The 23198-nt window shown below is 50.1% G+C and overlaps 1 protein-coding gene across 7 annotated transcripts in view; it reads left to right on the top strand.

The window, feature by feature from the left end:
• The window catches only part of TLN1 (talin 1), an 880838-nt gene that overhangs the window by 727181 nt on the left and 130459 nt on the right, over positions 1-23198 (top strand). For all 7 annotated transcript variants that reach the window (XM_085627686.1, XM_085627681.1, XM_085627685.1 and 4 more), the window contains one exon: positions 3794-3919. In XM_085627686.1, the coding sequence (XP_085483812.1) occupies positions 3794-3919 (126 nt within the window). The remainder of the gene's footprint in view (positions 1-3793; positions 3920-23198) is intronic.

Below are 23198 nucleotides of genomic sequence, written 5' to 3'. Positions count from 1 at the left end.
GGCGCGCCCGCTGCGCGCGTCCGCTGCGCGGCCTCCATTTGAGGGGATGTGGGAGGGAGTAGCAGCTGGTAGGTGGGAGAGGGGCGGCGAATGGGAGCTCAGGGGAGGGGCCGCAGGGGACACAGTGGCGGGGAAAAAAACGAGGTTGGGGACGAGCGGGGGATTCAGAGGGGCACAATGCGAACACGCAGGGTTGAGAAGAACACAATGAAGCGGTACAGTAATTACGAAGACGGCACAGAGGGAGTAATCCGGCAGTGATAGAGAAAAACGGGCACAAACCAGGTTGAGCGGCAGCAGCGGGCTCAGGGCACACAGGAGGGCTGTCTGGTGGCGAGGGGAGTGACCTGCCTGGCTGTGAACATATGTCAGCTACCCTGTAACCATCTGTTTGTAACCTGTAGCACCATAGGATCGCATCCACCTACCTGGAAGCAAGTAGCGATTCAAGACGTTTGCTATATTCATCCCTTCACACTGCACTCTTTATCCCTTTATTCTGTCTTTCTTTCACCACACTCACCGAACATTACGCATCCTGGGAAAAAACGATGTGATGTGTAGTCTGGGTCCCAACAGATAGTGCGACTGAAAAAGAAATTGCAAATGTCCACGCCAAGAAGTAGATAGCAAGAGTATGCAGATTTGCAGCTCTGCAAGTTAAGAGCAGATGGTTACAGGGTAAGGAACATGTCCCTACTGAAGAGAAGTCTCTTATTCTTTTGCTCTTTGAAGTAGGGTTACATCTACAACACCTCTGTACTTCTGCTTCTCCATCTGTGACCACAGTGCTTGAGATGAGTCCGCCAGTCATCTACCATGTCTCCTTTTTCTGCTAGAATTTGCTGATGTTCCTCTGTCATTAAAAGACTGGTGATGCGTTATGTTAAAGCTTTTGGCAGAAAGTGGACAACAGGACTTGGCAGCTTCAGTTCCTCTCATCAAATATTCGAAAGCCTACACAATCTGTAGAGGACTGGTGTCGCTCCCTCTAAATCTACACAATCATAAACTTCGTGTATCCATTTCATAATGTCTGCAGACAGTGCCACCTGCTTACACACCCCCCCAGCTTTGCCTTGCATGGTAGGCTGTTGATGTGACCAGGAGAGCCTCCGTGATCTCGCAAAAGTCAACCATTCCCTGCTCACCTCAATCCTTTTTATTACGAGGGCCAGTTTCCTGCAGACTGGCTTCCTCTCGTTATTTCTCTGCCTTGCTTTACTGGTCTCATTTCACGCAGCTGCACCACACCTACCATCAAGAAAGACACGCAGCTCCAGAATGCATGCTATGCCATCAAGAAAGACACGCAGCTCCAGCACGCATGGCATACCATCAAGAGAGACACGCAGCTGCACCACGCATGGCATACCATCAAGTAAGACACGCAGCTCCAGCACGCATGGCATACCACCAAGAAAGACACAGAGCTGCCCCACGCATGGCATACCATCACGAAAGACACGCACCTCAAGCACGCATGGCATACCACCAAGAAAAACATGCAGCTGCACCATGCATGGCATACCATCAAGAGAGACACGCAGCTGCACCACGCATGGCATACCATCAAGAAAGACACGCAGCTCCAGCACGCATGGCATATCATCAAGAAAGACACGCAGCTGCACCACGCATGGCATACCATCAAGAAAGACATGGAGCTACACCACGCATGGCATACCATCAAGAAAGACACGCAGCTGCACCACGCATGGCATACCATCAAGAGAGACACGCAGCTCCAGCACGCATGGCATACCATCAAGAGAGACACGCAGCTCCAGCACGCATGGCATACCAAGAAAGACACGCAGCTGCCCCACGCATGGCATACCATCAAGAGAGACACGCAGCTGCACCACGCATGGCATACCATCAAGAAAGACACACAGCTGCACCACGCATGGCATACCATCAAGAAAGACACGCAGCTGCACCACACATGGCATACCATCAAGAAAGACACGCAGCTGCACCAGGCATGGCATACCATCAAGAAAAACACGCAGCTCCACCACGCATGGCATACCATCAAGAAAGACACGCAGCTGCACCACGCATGGCATACCATAGAGAGACACGCAGCTTCAGCATGCATGGCATAACATCAAGAAAGACACGCAGCTCCAGCACGCATGGCATACCATCAACAAAGACACGCAGCTGCCCCACGCATGGCATACCATCAAGAGAGACACGCAGCTCCAGCACACATGGCATACCATCAAGAAAGACACACTGCTGCACCACGCATGGCATACCATCAAGTAAGACACGCAGCTCCAGCACGCATGGCATACCACCAAGAAAGACACGGAGCTGCCCCACGCATGGCATACCATCAAGAAAGACACGCACCTCAAGCACGCATGGCATACCACCAAGAAAAACATGCAGCTGCACCACGCATGGCATACCATCAAGAAAGACACGCAGCTCCAGCACGCATGGCATATCATCAAGAAAGACATGGAGCTACACCACGCATGGCATACCATCAAGAAAGACACGCAGCTGCACCACGCATGGCATACCATCAAGAAAGACATGGAGCTACACCACGCATGGCATACCATCAAAAAAGACACGCAGCTGCACCACGCATGGCATACCATACCATCAAGAGAGACACGCAGCTCCAGCACGCATGGCATACCAAGAAAGACACGCAGCTGCCCCACGCATGGCATACCATCAAGAGAGACACGCAGCTGCACCACGCATGGCATACCATCAAGAAAGACACACAGCTGCACCACGCATGGCATACCATCAAGAAAGACACGCAGCTGCACCACACATGGCATACCATCAAGAAAGACACGCAGCTGCACCACGCATGGCATACCATAGAGAGACACGCAGCTTCAGCATGCATGGCATAACATCAAGAAAGACACGCAGCTCCAGCACACCATCAGAGAGGCACCCAGCTCCAGCATGCATGGCATGCCATCAAGACAGACACGCAGCTCCAGCATGTATGGCATACCATCAGAGAGGCACGCAGCTCCAGCATGCATGGCATACCATCAAGACAGACACGCAGCTCCAGCACGCATGGCATACCATCAGAGAGGCACGCAGCTCCAGCATGCATGGCATACCATCAGAGAGGCACGCAGCTCCAGCATGCATGGCATACCATCAGAGAGGCACGCAGCTCCAGCATGCATGGCATACCATCAAGAAAGACACGCAGCTCCAGCATGCATGGCATACCATCAAGAAAGACACGCAGCTCCAGCATGCATGGCATACCGTCAGATAGGCACGGAGCTCCAGCATGCATGGCATACCATCAAGAGAAACCTGCCGCTCATGCACGGTTGGCATGGATGAGGCTAAGGCCTTCAAGCACATCCACGTAGGGCGTGTTCTGCTTCTGGACTAGCATGAGGAGGTTGTAATGGTAGATTTGTACATTGCATATCAAGCAGTATGTTGTGCTTGGCAAACGTGGTTGCAGACTGCCTCTGACATTAGAATATTTTCAAATTTTAGAACTACATGAAAGGAACCCACTCTAAGTGTCTACCTCTACATCTTATTCAGAACATTATTCAGGAACATGTTTCCCTTGTGTGAAGCCTGAGTGTTGAATTTGTTGAAAATGTTTGCCTTTCTTCCATGCTTTCCTTTTTCAAACACTAAAGGCACCTTTGTTCTAGCAGGAACATGTGTAGACAGCAGATGACTTTCTCCTTCTCTGGTCAGTTCTATGACTCCTTCATTAAACCTTTCCATGCACAGCGTTTGATCTCGGCTTCAACATCTTGCATTCTAGGTAGTCCTGATCAATGCAGTGAAAGATGTGGCCAAGGCTCTGGGAGACCTCATCAGTGCGACGAAGGCGGCTGCGGGCAAGTCTGGCGATGACCCTGCAGTCTACCAGCTAAAGAACTCTGCCAAGGTAAGAAGATCCCGTGTTGGGAGCGGATAGTGCACGCACCCGTCATGTCTATCCACTGCTCCTCCATGATGGCTTCTTCCTTGACATTCATGAACGCTGCGTACTTCACCGATACTTCCTGAACACTGTAAGAAAGATGTTTTGGGGAGTGGTCATACATCTGTCTAGGCATGTTTTATCTCTTTATTTCTTTCTTTAATTAGACTATTTTATGTTAAAAACATTCCCATAAGTGTCCGCAGCATGTGAGGCTTTTTAACTCTTTCTTAAAAAGTAAACAAATTAAGGTAAAGTACCTTAATAGGCAGCTCATACCTGCACAGCTGCTGCATGTTCGACTATCTGGGCCGCTGCCCTTCAGTTCACTAGTTGATGTTTCCAATATTTTGAGTTAGGATGCCCAATCCCCTTGAGCACCATTCACCACTTTTTATCATAATATCATTTATTTGATTCTTGTGTAACTGAGAAATGTGTGCCTTTGCTTCATGGCAGTGCCCGTCCTGTAGCAAGTGAAAGCTCCTTAAGTTCCATGTGTGTTATGGGCCCTTAAGAGTCAAATGTTCAAGCGATTCCATGTGTGAAAGGAAATGTCCAGGACATGGAAGTCTACAGGAAGCGTTCTCCGTGGAGTGTGGAAACCTGGGACGTGAGCTTCTTGCTAGGCACTATTGGTCGCATTCTGCTGAAAAGCCTGTGTGCGGTTAGAGGTAGCAGTTGACCCTATCTTACTAAGGGGGGTCTAAACAAACATGAGTCATTGTCTCTGTCATTCCCCTTTAACATTCAGGAACCTGTCTGTGAAAGACCTTACCTCCAGGAAGATAGATGTCAAAACCAGTGTGGGACACTTATTAAAACTCTTGAGTTTCAGGAACGCTGTGAAGGTTGAGATGGTAAGGGTAACAGACATCGACCAGCTTTCCTCGGTCTTTTTTCAGCCCATTCCAAAGAGGCACTTCATTGTGAGCCTGAAAGCCCCAAACTCGTAGATTCAATAGGAAGTATTCTTGTGCAGAACACATTGTTCATGGCATGTGTAGCCCTAGCTACCAGGCTCTTTATAATCTTGCTATCGAGTGTTGGGCTTGGACAAGTACAACTTGTTTGGCTTCAAAGAAGTCTTTTGAGTCACAAGGTATAGCGACTCCTCCTATGACTAGTAATTTGCATGGGCATCGGCTCCATGGTTGGATTGCTTTCTTCCGCCATCCCGGTTGGACGTGCATCGCTGGTGCTCTGAGTCTCGCTGCTGGAGGTGCGCCAGGCGGGTTTAGACCTCACAACACAGGACAAGAAGGATGACGACAGGAGGGACCGTCGCAAGCACAGAGTAGAGAGATCAGTGGCTGAAAGCATTTAGGACCTTGGTGTGTGATTCAATAGAAAAGTTCCCAGAGTGCAGCAGCACTAATTTTGTATGAGCAAAAAGTGCACGAGGCGCAGTAACCAATATCAAGGTGATGCATCGTTGAAATACAATGAGGGTTTCAGGGAAAAATGCAGGTATGGCCAATAATGGAGTGGGACTGTCAGGACATGGAAGGGTTCATGACGCACATGGTGGCGGCCAGGGAGGAGGGTCTCCACAAAAGAGCACACTTTTTGTCCCTACAGGAGTAAAGGGAAATATGTCGGGAAAGGACAAGGTTTCAAAGGGAAAAACCAGGGCAGTAACAAATCAGGTAAATCGTGCTGGAAGTTTGATAAGGACGAATGTAGGTTGGGGGCCGCTTGCAGGTTCAAGCATGCATGCGAGGGAAGTTACCCGGCGGGGGCAGCAGGGGGACGGGCGGGGGGCAGCCGCTACCAACACCCACTAAAATAGGCAGGCTGTTATATTTGTTGAGACAATATCCCAAGGTGACAGACAAACAGCGGCTAGCAGAAGGTTTCACACAAGGTTTTTTTAATCCCGTACAAAGGTCCCGGAGGAGCCTGGGAAAGCCGGAACCTGAAATCAGTAAGCGACAACCCAGGGGTGGCAAGGCAGAAGGTAATGTAAGAAGTTCAGCTGGGGAGTGTGGCCGGCCCTTACACCCCCCACCCCGTCCCCCCGTGCAAGACCTGGTGCTATCACCGCTCGGTGTGGTACCCAAAAAAAGGCCGGCAAATTCAGGTTAATACATCACTTGTCCCACCCCCAGGCAACTCCATTAACGACTGGTTGGACCAGGAGGAGTACGCAGTAGCCTACACGTCAGTTGACGATGCGGTGGACTTGATAAGACAGAAGAGGAGGGGGTGGGGCCCGGCTGGCGAAGACAGACCTAGTCAGCTTTCCACCTCTTGCCAGTACACCCAGACAGATACCATTTGCTAGGTTTCCATTTGGACGGACAATACTATTACGACAAATGCTTACCTATGGGTTGCTCGATATCATGTACATACTTTGAGGCTTTCAGCGGGTTCCTGGAATGGGAACTAGGGAAGCGCGCTCGAAAGGGGGGGGGGCGTGTCCACTATTTAGATTACTTCCTTTTTATCGGCAGGGCATGCACAGGGAATTGCGCTAACCTACAGCACAGCTTCATGGCTCTGGCTAAAGAATTGGGTATGCCCTTCGCTCAGGACAAGACAGAGGGCCTGACCACTAAGCTGTCCTTCCTCAGGATAGAGCTGGACTCAGTGGCCGGGACTTGCAAACTGCCGCCAGATAAAGTAAAGGACCTAAAAGGAATCATTGGCAGATTGAGGCAGCAAAGGAAGGCGACGCTCGGCGAAGCGCAGCAGCTGCTGAGGAAGTTGAACTTTGCCACAAGGATAATCCCTGCAGGGCGCGCTTTTGCTAGGCGCCTGGCTTGGATGACCAGGGGCATGATACAGAAGCACCACAGCGTCTGTAGGAAACTGGCTCTATATATACTACACCAAAATGAGTTCTAATGTGCACAGAGTCCAGTCGAACCCCAAAGGTAGGCAGAGGTTAAAGTTAGATAGAACCTTACTCTCTAAAGTGGTAGCTTGGTCGAGCAGTAAGGCAGTATCAGAGGACAGTGTAAAGCATTTGTTGTACACACTCAGTCAGCAAATGGCCTCACACACTCAAGGACTGAACTCTAGGCCAATCGTTTTTTGTATACAAAATATACTGTTGTTTTATTTTTAGAACCAAGAAAGCCTGGCACAGGTAAGCATTAAATACTTTACAGTAATAAGTTGCTGCTTGTAGAACAGTTTGAAAATGCAATAGAACTTGTACTTTGTTTGATGTATAGGGGATGCAGCAGGTTGCAACACTTAGCAAATCCAGTACATTGAAATGAATAGGCTTTTTCAGTAAATTACAGGTAAGTTACTCTTTACGTTACTTTTCTAACTCCGTGCTGGATACCTAGATTCAGCACTGGGACATTTCCTGCAAACAGGTAAGTAAATACATTTTGGTTATTTGTGCGATTTCTAAAGAATATTTTTAGATTTCAAAACTCCACACTTAGAAACTTTTTAGAAGAAAATTGTCAATGTTAACCTATGGAGGAAAAACAGGTTATCGGTTCAAAGGTAAGTTATCGACTGTGGGAGGTAAGGTTCTGAGGCTAGACTCGGGGGTCCCCCAGGGTCAGTGAAGCACTCTAGTTACACCATCAGTGGCACTAGGGCGGCCGGGTGCAGAGTGTTGAGGCCCAATGTTATCCAATGGGGGACTCTGGTTGGTGGCACAAAAGGTGCACCCTCAGCAGCACTAGGGCGGCCGGGGCTGGGGGCTATTTCGAGGTCGGGTGCCCTGTTGTTTTTAATGGAAAGACTCCGGTCGAAAGAAACACTGCAGGCTCGGCGACGAAGACCTTCTGGGTGCGACCACCACTTCAAGGGTAAGCTGGAATGTCTTGGATTGGCTAGGCCGCCTTTTGGCGTCGGAAAGTCTTTCCCACTCTTGGTCGCGGTAGAGGGGGTCCTATGGATTGAGGCTGCAGGCGTCAGCTGGGGTCTTAAGGCTGATCTGGGATCTCCGGATCTTGGGTCACAATTGCCAGGGAGACCTCCTCGTGGTTTTGTTCCGCTCGGGCCGGGTTCAGTGAATGCAGAGTGAGCTGAATTCGCAGTCTCCGGCTGCTGCCAGAAGTTGCAAGTTGAAGAGGTCTGCTGTTCGCTGGAGACAGTCTTTTGAAGTGAAGGCAGGCAGGTGCTCCGGGTTTGTTGAGGTTGCTGGCTGCAGGTCACACTGGGATTTCGCAGGAGCAGGTTTGAGGGGAGACAGGCCGGTAGGGCTGGGGCCAAGTCAGTGAGTGCCGTCCTCTTTTTAGCTCTTCACAGCTCTTCGGTCCTTCTTCTTATCTTCTTTCTTGTCGTTTCTGGATCTGAGGAAGGAAGGTTCAGGGTGTTTAGGGGCATTACAGGTAGGTGAAGGGCAGGGACCAATGGGTCCCTTCCCTGGGGTGGGTAAACCCCCTATTCTGCCACTCTCCAGTGGGAGGGGGGCAGGAGCCTGTGCCTGGTTGGCTGGGTTCCTCCATCCTCAAGATGGCGGGGACTCGAGGTTGTGCTTCGCTTCGCCTCCCCCACCTTAGGGGTGGAGTTGGCAGAGGTGGGCTCACCTCTCTTGCTCACTTTGTTTTTCCCGCCAGGTCTCCTGCCCAAAGTGGGGGGTAGAACCAGTGGGGACCAGTTGCGGAGTACAGCAAGTGGTCTGGAGAAGCTCACGAAGGCGGCATGCCTTTGAAGCTTCTCCTTCGTGAACCCTGCCCATCCTGGGGGAGACGGCTTGGCACCTCGTCCCAGGATATGCATTGTTTCAGACCCCCGAGAGCAGCAAGCTCTCGACCCAGGGGTCCAGAAACATGTCTGGTGGTGACACCCTGTGCAGCCACTCAGTCAGGTCACTGGGAGTTGGTCGAGTTTCAGGGGGCATGATGCCCTCTGTCGTGCATTTTACATTGAATCCCACACTGGCATCAGTGTGGGTTTAATGTGCAGAGAAGTTTGATACCAAACTTTCTAGTTTTCAGTGTAGCCATTATGGTACTGTGGAGTGCATAATGACAAACTCCTAGCACCATATACTCTTAATGACAGCACTGCACTTACAATGCCCAAGAATGGACTTGGGCACTGTAGGGGTACAGGGCTCATGCACCTGTACCCTCACCACTGGAATAGTACACCCAGCTGGAGGGGTGGCTCATCCAAGCCAGGGCAGTGGGTTGTGGGCATGGCACACAGGGATGTGTGCCATGTCGACTCTTCACTTTGTTATGCACCAAGACATGCAGCCTGCAAGGGCAGTGTGTGTTTGTGTGAAAAGGTGCAGGGCCTCTAAGGGTGGCACATTAAGTCCTTCAGCCCTTAGGAGCCTTCCCTGGTCACAGTGTTCTGGGTACCTGTGGTAACATTACCAGGGGCCACCTGTGGCCAGAGATGCCAATTGGGTTTAGGCTTCAATGCAGACTTAGGGAAGGAACATAGGCCCTGGGTACCTGATTAGCAGAAGCCCAGGGCGCACTCAGTCAAAGAACATCAGCGATTCAGCAAAAAGTGGGGGCATACCATGCAGAAAGAGGTCACTTCCTTACAGGGTCCGCATAACACAAGGGGTGAAGGAAGACTTGAGGCAGTGGGAGAGCTTTCTGACAAATTTCAATGGCACCCTCATGTGCCGTGAACCGTGGGTGGAGGCAAACCAACTGGAGCTCTACACAGACTTGGCTGGGGGGCTCAGTTTTGGGGCCATCCTAGGAAAGGCATGGACAGCGGGGGGCTGGCCACCATCCTGGCATGAGGCAGGGATCACTGCCAACATATCCTTATTGGAATTATTCCCAATTGTGGTGGCTTTCCACATCAACAAAAGGCCCGGCTGTGGCCAACCTGCTGCGTAAGCTGGTCGACTGCCAGCTGAGGGCAAATATCACGCTGAGGGCAAGATACCTCTCTGGGGTAGACAACTCAGTTGCCGATGCCAATTATCATTTTCAGTGGGTGAAATTCCAAGAGCTCGTCCCAGACTTGGACCGTGGGCTGACCCTGGTGTCGTAAGAGGCTTGGGTATGTGTGGACGTGGGCTGAAGACGATGCTGGACAACGTGCTGGCCCCGAAAACAGAGAAACACTACCGTAAGTGCTGGGAGACGTTCATAGCGAGGACAGGGCCAGTAAACAGACGGCAGGCAAGGCAGGAGGCAGTCTTAAGCTTTATGGAGTGGGCGTTCGGGTCGGGCAAAACTAAGAAGTTTGCCCAGACACACCTAAACGCAGTAGCATATTACACAAAGACAACAACATGGGAGGATCCAACTAGGGCCTTCCACTACAAAATGGCATTAAGAGGTTGGGGCCGGCTGCAGCAAGCAAAGGAAGACAAAGGCAGCCGATCCATTTTAACATACTGCAGCGTATGATGGGGTCCTGGGGGGGGGGGGGGCGGGGGGTCTGCAGCTCTGAGCACGAAACCATACTCTTTCAGGCAGCATTCACGCAGACTTTCTTTGGGGCTTACAGGGTCAGCGAGTTGGTAGCCCCAGCAGTCGCTAACCCCGAGACGGCTTGCATAGCAGGGATGACCTAGAGGTAAGGGAAGGTGTTGTAAAGTCATCCTGTGCCCTGGGCACCCCCCAACTTTTTGCTGACTGATGCTGGTGGTAACTGACTCTGACTGACTCTGGGCTCTGCCTAACCAGGCCCAAGGCCAGTGCTATGCTGAAGGAAACACATTAGAATACAGTTAAAACACTTGCATACACCTGGGTACACAATGGTATGGTGGGGTACCCCTGTGATTCACATGACCTATCCTATAAGCCCCTAGTATATAATAGGGCAGAGAGATTGAAACTACCTAGAAGTCCCCAGTACCCTGGGGCATGGTGGTTTAGAAGCCAGCAGCTCTTTTTGCACTTGCATGTGTGCACTGCTGAAGCCTTAGGTCAGTTTAAAAGCAGCCCTGGGTGCCAGGACTGCTTTTAAAAAGTAAATTGTGCACAAACTCGAATTTGGTGTTTGGGGCACTTAAAAATGGATAACCTACAATGTTTTGGCATATTAGGGACCCCCAGGGTCTCCCCTAGGTATCCCAGGGGTGGGGGGTCAGATATGTTTAAGGTACACCCTTATAAAATTAGTTTTTATATGCCTGGGTAAAGTGAAATTTCACATTTCACTCCCCACATTGTGGTACAGTGCTGCTCAAATTCAACTTTGATGCTTGGAGCACTGTGGAGGGAGGATCTGCAATATTTTTACAGATTCAGAACCCCTAAAGTCTCCCCTAGTTGCACATGGGGTGGGGTTCCTGTAGATATAAGGCAAGTACTTATAAAATGTGTTCGAGGCATATGAGCTGCAGATTACACACTGTGCATAGATCGCCATCTGGTGTTGGGCCCGGATGTTTGCAGTTGTTTTTCCTTTTGGAAAGTCTTTGGAAATCACGAGGTATGTGACTCCTCCTTTGGATCGTATTGCACATGGGCTTCGACTCCATCCTCGGATTGTTTTTTTCCGCCATAGGGCTCGGATGTGATCTTCGCGCTCCGATTCTGAACAGTGTCCAGTTCTTCTGATCGGAGCGCAATCCTCCCCCCTTTCGCGGTATTTTTTTCGATCGCGATCTCCATACTCGACGTGACTCATCATTCGAAGTCTTCGATTCCGGTCGTCGACGAATGCCTTCGGGTCTACCCGAGCTCCCGTCCTGGCTGATGGAAAGGACTCCATTCAAGAAGTGTCCTCGATGTGGGTCCAAATTTCCCCACACCGATCTCTATGAGGTGTGCAACCTCTGCCTCTCCCAAGAACACGAGGCTCGAGACTGTCCGGCGTGCAAATACTTCCGGTCCAAGAAGACCATTCGAGACCGAAGGGCGAGAAGAACCATGGCACACTCGTCGACAGCGATCCCAGACGACATCTTCGGAGAAGGCGTCGATGCTCCAGAAGAACAACACACGAAGAGGGCCTCCTCAGCGCCTCCGAGGCCGACTACTCAGATGTCGAGGACATCACTCTGGCACAGAGGGGCATGAGTACTACCATCCACCCCCACCCCACATCCTCGATGGCATCGAAAAAGACTTTGGTCATGCCTTCGCCCTCGGGCCTAGGCACGACCAAAGACATTGCTTCCCACACCTCGCCTTCGGGCCCGGTTAAGAAGCCTTTCAAGCCTTCTGGCGGCTCGGGCTCGAGCCAGCCTACCGTTGGTGCCAAAAAACACTCCTCCGCATCAGCGCCGAAAAAGAAAATGTCCTCCTCCTCCGCACCGAGCTCCACACCGAAGCACTCGGCACCGAAGACGAGCACCAGCTCCTCGGTACCGCCACCATCCCCGGAGCCGAGCAAAAAACTCAAAGCCATCAACACCGACACCTCGAAGCCGAAAGTCATCTCAGAGCTGAGTAAACAACCAGCCATCTCGAAGCCGCACAGTTCAAAACAACAAACTGATGCCGACTCCAAGACTAAAAATCCTACGGCCGCGACGCTTTCAGCGCCGACAGATCGGCCACTCACTGAAGAACTATTTCGGCCTTATCCACTACAAAAATCACTTGTCAAGGACCCTAAGACTGGACATTTGATGCTCAGCATCAAAAAGAGACCGCTGGACAAGCCTGCCCCAGCTCCACCGCCAAAGAGGAAAGACTTTGCTACCTCCCCTTTGAGAATACCTCCTTCTCCTCCCCCACCTCATCATTCCCCCACACCCTCTCCGGATGAGGATGATGATGATGACGATGTCTACGATGACACCGGGGACGAGCCCCATGACCAACCCACAGGGGACCCCACTCCTACAGGCTCCCCAGACCCATGGGATGACTAACATTCCAGACATCCCTAACATTCCGCAGGACGATCTTTACCCTTCAAGACCAGCCCCCCCGGAAGACACAATGGGGTTTAACCAACTACTCCATAGGGCTGCACACTGTCACGGGGTGGATGGCCATACAGATCCCGTGGAGGAGGACTTCCTCCTAGGTACCTTCGACACAACACACAGGGCCTCTTCCATCCTGCCCATGCTTAAAGGCGTTATCAAGCACGCGCCGGAGGTCTTTAAAGACCCGGTCAGGGCCAGGGTCATCAACCCTCGCATCGCCAAGAAGTGAAAGGCCGCCCCTACAGACCCCACCTACATCAGAGGGCCAGCACCACTAGACTCCCTAGTAGTGTCCACTGCAAGAAAGCGTGCAAACTCCCAGGCAAGGTACCACCACCTGATAAGGAGTCCAAACTCTTGGACGCATTTGGCAAGCGCACTGCATCCCAAGCTGCCAACATATGGCGCATCGCACACACACAAGCGCTTTTGGTGAGATATGACAGGGCACATTATGATGAACTGGAAGCCATAATGCAACACCTCCCTGACCAATACAAAAATAGAGCCAATGAGCTAATCCAGGAGGGTAAAACCATCACCAACACCTCCATTCGCTGTGCCCTAGATGCAGCTGACACCGCCTCTAGGGCAATTAACACCAGCGTCCTCCTCCGTCGGCATGCCTGGCTCTGAATTTCAGGTTTCAAACCAGAGGTGCAAGCTTCCATCCTGAACCATCCCTTTGACCAGGAACATCTGTTAGGCCCAAAAGTTGATTATGCCCTGGAAAAGATTAAAAAAGACATAGATACGGCGAAGTCTATGGGAGCCTTACAGTCGCACCCTCCCAGGAGCTCCTTTCGCCGCTCTTCCTTTCGAAGCACCTCCAGAGGCTACTCCTCCGACACCGCTTCTACTTCCTATAAAGCCCCTACCCAATCCACCTTCACAAGGGGTTACCAAAGAGGCGGCTACAGGGGCAACAATAATAAAGGCAGAGGCAAGAGTAATACCTCCCGCTCTGCCTCCACCCCTACCCAATGACTTCCCTCCACTCCCCCCAGACCATCCCACTTCGGTCGGGGGCAGACTCCACAATTTCCATCCTGTCTGGACTACTATCACCTCAGACAAATGGGTAACACAAATAATTCGGTCAGGCTACTGCCTCGAACTAACATCTACCCCCCCAAACATTCCACCCAAACAACGCCCAATGTCACAGGAACATTTGTCACTACTAAAGCAGGAGCTAATCTCCCTCCTACAAAAGAGTGTGATAGAGCTAGTTCCCACCCACCAACAAAATATGGGCGTTTACTCCCTATATTTTCTCATACCAAAAAGGATGACACTCTAAGGCCCATCCTAGACCTCAGACCCCTAAATCACTATATCCACTCAGACCATTTTCACATGGTCACACTCCAGCAGGTACTTCCCCTGCTCTCCCAAAACGACTTTCTTGCCACCTTAGACCGCAAGGACGCCTATTTCCACATTCCTGTTCACAACGCTCACAGAAAGTTTCTCAGATTTGTAGTGGACGGTCAACACTATCAATTCAAAGTGCTCCCATTCGGAGTCACCACAGCACCACGGGTGTTTACCAAGTGCCTAGCGGTAGTGGCAGCACATCTGCGAAGACAGCACATTCATGTCTTCCCATACCTAGACGACTGGCTCATAAAAGCCAGCTCATACAACCAGTGTGTACAACACACTCGCGCCACTATCCAACTACTTCACGACCTGGGCTTCACAGTAAATCACATGAAGTCCCATCTGCAGCCGTCCCACGTAAAACAATACCTCGGTGCCACCATAGACACCTCAAAAGCGCTAGCCTATCCCAGTCCTGCCAGATTTCAATTTCAACCGGAACACTCTCTTCCAGCTCGAGTGTTCATGCAACTTATAGGAATGATGGCCTCCTGCATATTCATAGTACCTCACGCAAGACTCCAGATGCGTCCTCTCCAAGAGTGCTTAGCGCGCCAATGGAACCAGGCCCAGGGTCAATTGACAGATCTGGTGTTGGTAGACGGTCGTGCCCATCGCTCTCTGCAGTGGTGGACCACCACAAACCTTTCCAAAGGGCGACCGTTCCTTGAACCGGTTCCTCAGATAGTACTGACAGCGGACGCATCGCTCTCCGGCTGGGGAGCTCACCTACTACATCACACCATGCAGGGCAGATGGACGCCTCAACAAAAATTACTCCACATCAACCATCTGGAGTTACTAGCCACATTCTTAGCCCTAAAGGCTTTTCAAACGCATGTCTCAGGCAAGGCCGTCTTAGTCCGCATCGACAACATGACAGCCATGTACTATATACAAAAACAAGGCGGCACACACTCTCCGCAGCTCTCTCAGCTAGCACAGAGCATATGGAGATGGGCCATACCCCAAAAAATCTTTCTCCTAGCCCAACATATTCCATGAGTCCAAAACACTATGGCAGATCTGCTGAGCAGACAAACACAACAGATCCACGCGTGGGAACTCCATCCACAAGTTCTTCACCTGTACTTTCAAATGTGGGGCTATCCACAGATAGACCTCTTCGCCACCCACGAAAACGCCAAATGCCCAAGCTTCGCCGCCAGGTATCCACAACCATCGTCCAAAGGCAATACGATATGGATGAACTGGTCGTGCAGATTTGCGTACGCTTTTCCGCCTCTCCCACTCATTCCATTAGTGGTGCGCAAACTACAACAACATTCCTTCACACTAATCCTAGTAGCTCCAACTTGGGCCAGACAACCGTGGTACACCACACTGCTGGAACTATCTGTAGTACCGCACCAAAAGTTACACCTCTCTCCATGCCTCTTAACCCAGAACCATTGAGAGATCAGGCACCTGGACCCAACTCAGCTCAACCTTGCGATCTGGCTCCTGAAATCCTAGAATTCGGTTATCTAAATCTTCCCCCTGACTGTATGAACGTCATTAGAGAAGCTAGGCGACCTACCACTAGAGCTTGCTACGCAGCCAAGTGGAAACGTTTTGTGGTCTATTGTCACAACAATAACTTCAATCCCCTAGATGTGTTCATTCAACACATCCTAGGCTATTTACTACACCTACAAAGATGCAATCTAGCCTACACATCTATTAGACTGCACCTTGCAGCCATAGCAGCCTACCTACAAAACAGGCAGCACCTATCACTCTTTAGAGTACCTGCCATAAAAGCATTCATGGAAGGCCTCAAAAGAATAATTCCCCCCAGAGTGCCACCCTCACCTGTGTGGAACCTAAACATCGTTCTCACAAGACTAATGGGGCCTCCGTTTGAACCTCTACACAAATGTGAACTTCAATTCCTAACATGGAAAACTGCATTTCTTGTAGCCATCACTTCCCTCAGAAGGGTCAGTGAAATACAAGCACTCACCATTCAAGAACCTTTTCTGCAAATGCACCATAATAAGGTTGTTCTACGTACTAATCCAAAATTCCTCCCTAAAGTCATTAGTCCCTTTCACCTAAACCAATCTGTGGAACTACCAGTATTCTTCTCGCAACCACAGACCATTGCAGAAAGAGCTCTACACACACTAGATGTCAAACGAGCCTTACTTTACTACATCAAGAGAACACAACCCTTTCGTAAGACCAAACCACTGTTTGTTTCCTTGTCACCACCACATAAAGGCAACCCCATCTCCAAATCTGGGATAGCTAGGGGGATTGTCAAATGCATTCAGATTTGCTATCACAAAGCAAAACAAACGCTATCTGTTCCCCCTAAAGCCCACTCTACACGTAAGATAGGGGCTTCCATGGCATTCTTAGGGAACATCCCCTTAGATGATATCTGCAAAGCAGCTACATGGTCAACACCGCACACTTTCACTAAACACTATTGTGTAGATGTGCAAACTAAGCAACAAGCTAGTGTGGGCCAGGCTGTACTCAAAACATTGTTTCAAACCACTGCAACAGATACTGGTGGTGGCCGCTAGGGATGGGAACTGCTATACAATCTATGAACAGTGTGTAATCTGCAGCTCATATGCCTCGAACGGCAAATGCTACTTACCAGTATGCATCTGTTCTTGGCATGTAGAGCTGCAGATCTACACACGCCCGCCCCCCCGGCTACCTTTATCTGTTCCAGTTTATCTTATTTAGATAACACACACATGGGCATTTTCACTGTTTATTACTACGCTCCATAATTTCCCTTCTGGCGGAAAACAATCTGAGGATGGAGCCGAAGCCCATGCGCAATACGATCCAAAGGAGGAGTCACTGACCTCGTGACTTCCAAAGACTTTCCAAAACGAAAAACAACTGCAAACATCCGGGCCCAACACCAGATGGCGATCTATGCACAGTGTGTAGATCTGCAGCTCTACATGCCAAGAACAGATGCACACTGGTAAGTAGCATTTGCCTTTTGTAAGTCCTGGTGCTGGAAAAATGGCCCAAGTCATTTTTCCCATTGCAAATCCCCAGTTGCATAGGTTAACATGGAAGAAAGTTATTGATTAATAACTCTTGATGGGAGAGGGATAGAAAGGCCATACAAAGACTTCCCAGAATGGTATTAAAAATCCAACAATATCATATTGTTGAATTTCTCCTAAAGTGTACATACAAGAAGTTATGAGACTTTCTTGTTTGTAAGTCCAAATCCAGCCTTCCAGTGGTCTGCCCTGATTGGTCAGAGTTAGGTGGATTAGCCAGGCTGCCTTGAAGAGGTGATAAAGAGCCCCTGGGGTTGACCAGCTCTGCTGGGAGGGCAGTGTGCTGTTCATAGGAATGCCAGGCCAGGGGGAGGAGTCGTAAACTGTGGTCTTCAAAGGCAGAGGGATGGCCACAGTGTTAGTTTCCACTTTACACTTTTGACCCCCACCAGACCTAGGATTAGGGGAGGTATGTGCAGATGGTAGGGCGAGAGTCTATGGAAATGAGCCATCCCAGGGGGTGTGTTTAGCCAGCTCTTACCTCCTTGCTGGAAAATCAGCCATTATGGATTTGGACGATTGGATGTACTCTGGGGAAAAATAATGCCACACTCTACAGGATGTGGTCATAACTTTGAGGAGCTACCCTGCTCCCATTGGTCAGAAGTGACCTCCTGCATGACCCAGAGAACTTGGAATAAGTATCTGAGAGGGGCAGAGCCCTCCCGATCTGCTGCTTGAAACTGAAGAGAATCAGAAGTGTCTGTCTGCGCTGAAGATTTGGAAGTGCCTTTCCAAAGGCCAGGACTCTGAGTTTGCGCCTTTTTGCGCCATTGGAAACTACAGCCCTGGGGATCAAACCTGCTTCGAAAGGACTAAAGAGTGGACTCCCTGCAAGCTACAGGTTAACTGAGCTCACCTGGACATCCCCACAGAGAATTCCCAGCCTGGGGTACCAGTGGACTTGTAAGGGTTTTGTTCAAGTGGATTGCGGAATTGAAGTTTCACACTTTCAAGGACCCTCTTGGAGATTCCAGAACCTTGGATTGGGTGTTGGATACTTTGGGACCCGCAAGCAGAACTTCAGGAAGGAGTTCTAACTGGACCCACCTGCTGGAGAAGGCGCACCACACATTTTGTGAGATTCTCCAGAACAGTTTTAAAGGTGTGTCCCTGTCCGAGAAAACAAAATGACTAAAATGGGCACTGTTGGTTTCTAAGCACTAGAAAGTGACTAATCTTTAAAAAATCATATCTCTGGTTTCCTACAGTGGATGTTTTTCGTTTTGGTGTCATTTAAAAGATAAAAATATTACCTATGTTTATAAATTGGTGTTGGATTTTTAATTTGTGTTGTATCTTAATTATTTACTGAATTGGTGTTTTTAAATGCTTTACATACCTGTCTTTGAAGTTAAGCCTGTCTGCTCGCAGCCACGTTACCAAGGGTTGAGCATAGGAATAATTTTCTGAGACCTATGCTGAGTCCTATCATGTGTTAGTGGCCTTATTGCCAGTGGCAGACCGACATTTGCCCCTACCAATAACCCACTTTCCAACAGAAGGGTACATGGACATCCTGCTGAGGAGGTCAAAAACAGACCCGGCAGCCAGAGGGAAACGGACCAGACTAAACTGCATCAGGGAGTAATTGTGCTGCCCAGTGTACTCACTCCAACAATGCTTGAGCTCCGTGGGCCACGGGCCACTTTTCCAGCACAAGGACAGGTCTTTCCTTAGCCGTTTTTAATTCATAGCAGTGATGAGAAAGACGCTGGAGGCAGCTGGGCTTCCTGCCAGAGCGTTTGGGTCTCACTCTTTCAGAATAGGGGCAGCCCTCATGGCCGCAGGACTTGGTTTGGGCACTGAGCAAATCACGGGAATAGGGCGTTGGGCATCCAGCGCTTTTAAGCGTTACATAAGCCCCACAATGTACTGAGTCTGGTTTCTCCCTGCCCCCATCCCCCTCCCCCTGGTCCAATCGCGCCACGGTAGAAGGTGTGGATCCTGGGTCACACCTACGTAACGCGGGCTCAACGCTGGCCAGACCCGAATTTGAAGGGATATGGCTGCGGGACACCGACGTAGTATGGCAGGAGTGTTCGGGTATGAAATGGGACTAACTGCTCCCCACGGTGCGGAAAGTGATGGGACAGAATGGCAGACCGGACGCGTGGTGTTCCACTTGGGAGGCAATGATTTGGCAACACTAGGGCAGGGGGGTCCTCCTATAAAATATGCAAAAGGGACTCACAGCCATGGCTCGACTGATACGCCCAGCCGAGGAAATTTCTTTCAGAAATCATTGTGCGGAGGGCATGGTGTGGGGCCAGGGACTTGGGGGCGGTCGAGAAATCCAGACGAAAACTCAATATCACCATGGCAAAGATATGTAGGGCCAACGGATGGGGTTTTGTAAGACCCAGATTCATAAATCTGAGGTCCCTGGTTTATCACTTGGAGGACGGAGTACACCTTACCGGGGTGGGGATGGACATGTTCCTACTGAATATCGTAGGGGTGCTAGAGCAGATGGGCTTCGAGTAATAATGGGCCACAGAGGGCAGGGCAATGGGGGAGCTCCCTCCGATCGGGGAACCGTAGGTAGTGTGGCGCAAGGTACTCAATAAAGGTAGAAAAGTGAGATAAATCACTAAAGGTAGAGGAAATGGCCCCTTTGACCTAAGGCGGCTTTTTTAGATGATATCTGTAAGCATAGTGGCATCACGGTCCAATCTTCAATTTACACTATTCGATGGGACTTTCATCTTCATTTAAAAGATCCAAAGTACCAGGGGCCGCTTGGTTACTTGGAACGCTACGTTGGTTTAAAGTGGAACAAAAAGTAAAAGGTGCCGCTCACAAAGCTGGTCATATTTTACATGGAATATTTTCAAATGGTTTGAATCTTTATTGCAATGGTGTATTACCATTCATCTGGTCAGACCGTGAAGCTGGCCAGTGTAGTTTTAAAACCCAGGTATCAGTCCTCGACTTAAAAGCAGCAGCACAATGTAAAACTCTTGGATCATGGAATAAGATACATAAATCGAACATGGAGAGCCTCGAGTCAATAAAACCTGATTTGACCAACAACCCTAATTTAGCAGCTACTAAATATCATGAGTGGTTAAAATCAGAATTTTTGAAACATGTTCTAATAAAAATAGTTAATTTCATAGGAAATGGCCATCCGCTTCCTGTTTTTTTCCAGTTCTTATAGCTATGAGACAAAAGTGTAGTAGACTAGAGAAAGTTATCGATGTGAATATAGTTAGTCAGATAAAAGTATTTACAGGAAGACCATTAGTGACTAAAAAACTAATTGTCCTGGTGTGAGAAGCTGGGTTTCTGTTGCAGTAACAACACCCCCCCCCCCCCCCCCCCCCCCCCCGGCACATTTTGCCAGACTACTAATGCACATTTGACTTTGTGTCCTGGGTCCCTACAGTCAAGTTCCCAGGGTCGGTATTCTTTCCCCAAAACTAATCCAAACCGAATTGGCATCTCTGGCCACAGGTCAGCCCCTGGTAAATGGTATCGCAGGTATCCAGGGCACTGTGACGAGGGAAGACCTCTAAGGGCAGCAGCACTTATTGTACCAACCTTAAATGCTCTGTATATGTATATATATATATATATCTATCCCCACACACACCCACCCCGCATTGCAGGCTCCGTGTTGTGGTGCTAAACAAAGTGAAGAGTCGACATGGCCCACATCCCTGTGTGCCCTGCCTACAACCCACTGCCATAGCATAGGTCAGGCACCCCTCTACCTGGGTGCAGTATACCAGTGGTGAGGGTACAGGTTCATGAGCCCTGTAACCCTGCAGAAAGAGTGAGGTCACTTATTTAGTTGACCTGGGCGCTAGCAGGACACCCAAAAGGATTATCCATGTGAACCGCCTTAAGCTCTACAATGACAGGGCTGACATCACCATGTTGATGGTGACTGATGAGGAACAAGAAGCAGAGAGTGAACCTCTCCCTGACCACCTCTCCTACAGCCCACAAGAGGGTCAGTAGATGGTGTACTCTTTTCAGACACCCTCTCTGCCCAACAGCAGACTGACTGCAAGCAAGTCTTGCAGCAGTATGCTAAGCTATCTTCCTTGACCCCTGGTCAGACAAACTGGTGTACCCATGATGTGGACACTGGTGACAGTGCACCTGTCAAAAACAAAATCTATCGTCAGTCAGACCAAGTCAAGGAAAGCATCAAAGCTGAAGTCAGCAAGATGCTGGAGTTAGGGGTTATTGAACCCTCTGAGAGCCCCTGGGCTAGCCCGGTGGTTCTGGTCCCCAAACCTCATCATCAGGGTGGAAAAAGAGAGATGAGGTTCTGTGTGGACTATAGAGGTCTCAACTCTGTCACCAAGACAGATGCTCACCCTATCCCAAGAGCAGATGAGCTGATAGATAAATTAGGGGCTGCCCAATTCCTCAGTACCTTTGACTTAACTGCAGGGTACTGGCAGATTGGCATAGCCCCAGGAGCAAAAGAGAAAACCACATTCTCCACACCTAATGGGCATTACCAGTTTACTGTGATGCCTTTTGGGTTAAAGAATGCCCCTGCCACCTTCCAGAGGTTGGTGAACCATGTCCTGGCTGGGCTGGAGTCCTTTATTGCAGCTTATCTTGATGATATTGCTGTCTTTAGCTCCACCTGGCAGGATCACCTGATCCAACTAGGGAAGGCTTTAGAGGCTCTGCAAAATGCAGGCCTCACTATCAAGGCATCCAAATGCCAGATAGGGCAGGGCACCGTGGTGTACTTGGGCCACCTTGTAGGTGGAGGCCAGGTACAACCCTTACAACCCAAGATCCAGGCTATCCTGGACTGGGTAGCTCCAACAACCCAGACCCAAATCAGGGCATTCCTTGGCTTGACTGGGTACTACAGGAGGTTTGTGAAGGGATATGGGTCCATTGTGACTTCCCTCACAGAACTCACCTCCAAGAAGATGCCCAAGAAGGTTAACTGAACAGTTAGTTGCCAAAAGGCTTTTGACACCCTGAAAGAAGCAATGTGCTCAGCACCAATTCTAAAAGCTCCAGATTATGCCAAGCAGTTCATAGTGCAGACTGATGCCTCTGAGCTAGGGATAGGAGCGGTCCTATCCCAGACCAATGATGAAGGCCAAGACCAACCTGTTGCTTTTATAAGCAGGAGGCTACTCCCCAGAGAGCAGCGTTGGAGTGCCATTGAGAGGGAGGCCTTTGCTGTGGTTTGGTCCCAGAAGAACTTGAGGCCATACTTGTTTGGTACTCACTTCCTGGTTCAAACTGACCACAGACCTCTCTGGCTAATGCAGATGAAAGGGGAAAATCCCAAACTACTAAGGTGGTCCATCTCCCTACAGGAAGGGACTTTGAAGTGGAACACAGACCAGGGACTGCCCATGCCAATGCAGATGGACGTTCCAGGTTCTTCCACTTAGACAATGAAGACTCCCTAGGGCAAGGTTAGTCTCATCACCTTTCGTTTGGGGGAGGGGGGGGGGGGGGGTTGTGTGAGAAAGTGCCATCTTCCTTGCATGGTATGTGTGAGAAAGTGCCATCTTTCTTGCATGGTATGCCCCCACTTTTTGCTGAATTGCTGAATGTACTTTGACTGAGTGTGCTCTGGACTCCTGCCAATCAGGTGCCCAGGGCCTATGTTCCTTCCCTAAAAACCTCAAACCCAAAATTGGCAAACCCTGGCCACATGTCAGCACCTGGTAAATCGTACCCTTGGTACCCAGGGCCTTGTGACCAGGGAAGGCCTTCAAGGGCAGCAGCACTCATTGTGCCACCCTTAGAGGCCCTGTACCCTAACACACACACACACACACACACACACACACACACACACACTTCCCTTGCAGGCTGAGTGTCTGGGTACAAGACAAAAACAGAGTCGACATGGCACACATCCCGGTGTGTCATGCCCACCACCTACACTGCCCTGGCATACATCAGCCACCCGCCCCCCCTCTAGCTGGGTGCCATATGCCAGTGCTGTGGGCACAGGAGCATGAGCCCTGTGCCCCTACAGTTCCCAGGTCAATTCCTGGGCACTGTAAGTGCAGTGCTGCCA

The sequence above is a fragment of the Triturus cristatus genome, chromosome 2_1 (genome assembly GCF_964204655.1).
Source record: "Triturus cristatus chromosome 2_1, aTriCri1.1, whole genome shotgun sequence".
NCBI classification, from domain to species: Eukaryota; Metazoa; Chordata; class Amphibia; order Caudata; family Salamandridae; genus Triturus; species Triturus cristatus.
Note: the sequence above shows the minus strand (reverse complement) of the source record. Positions and strands in the feature narration are given on the sequence as shown.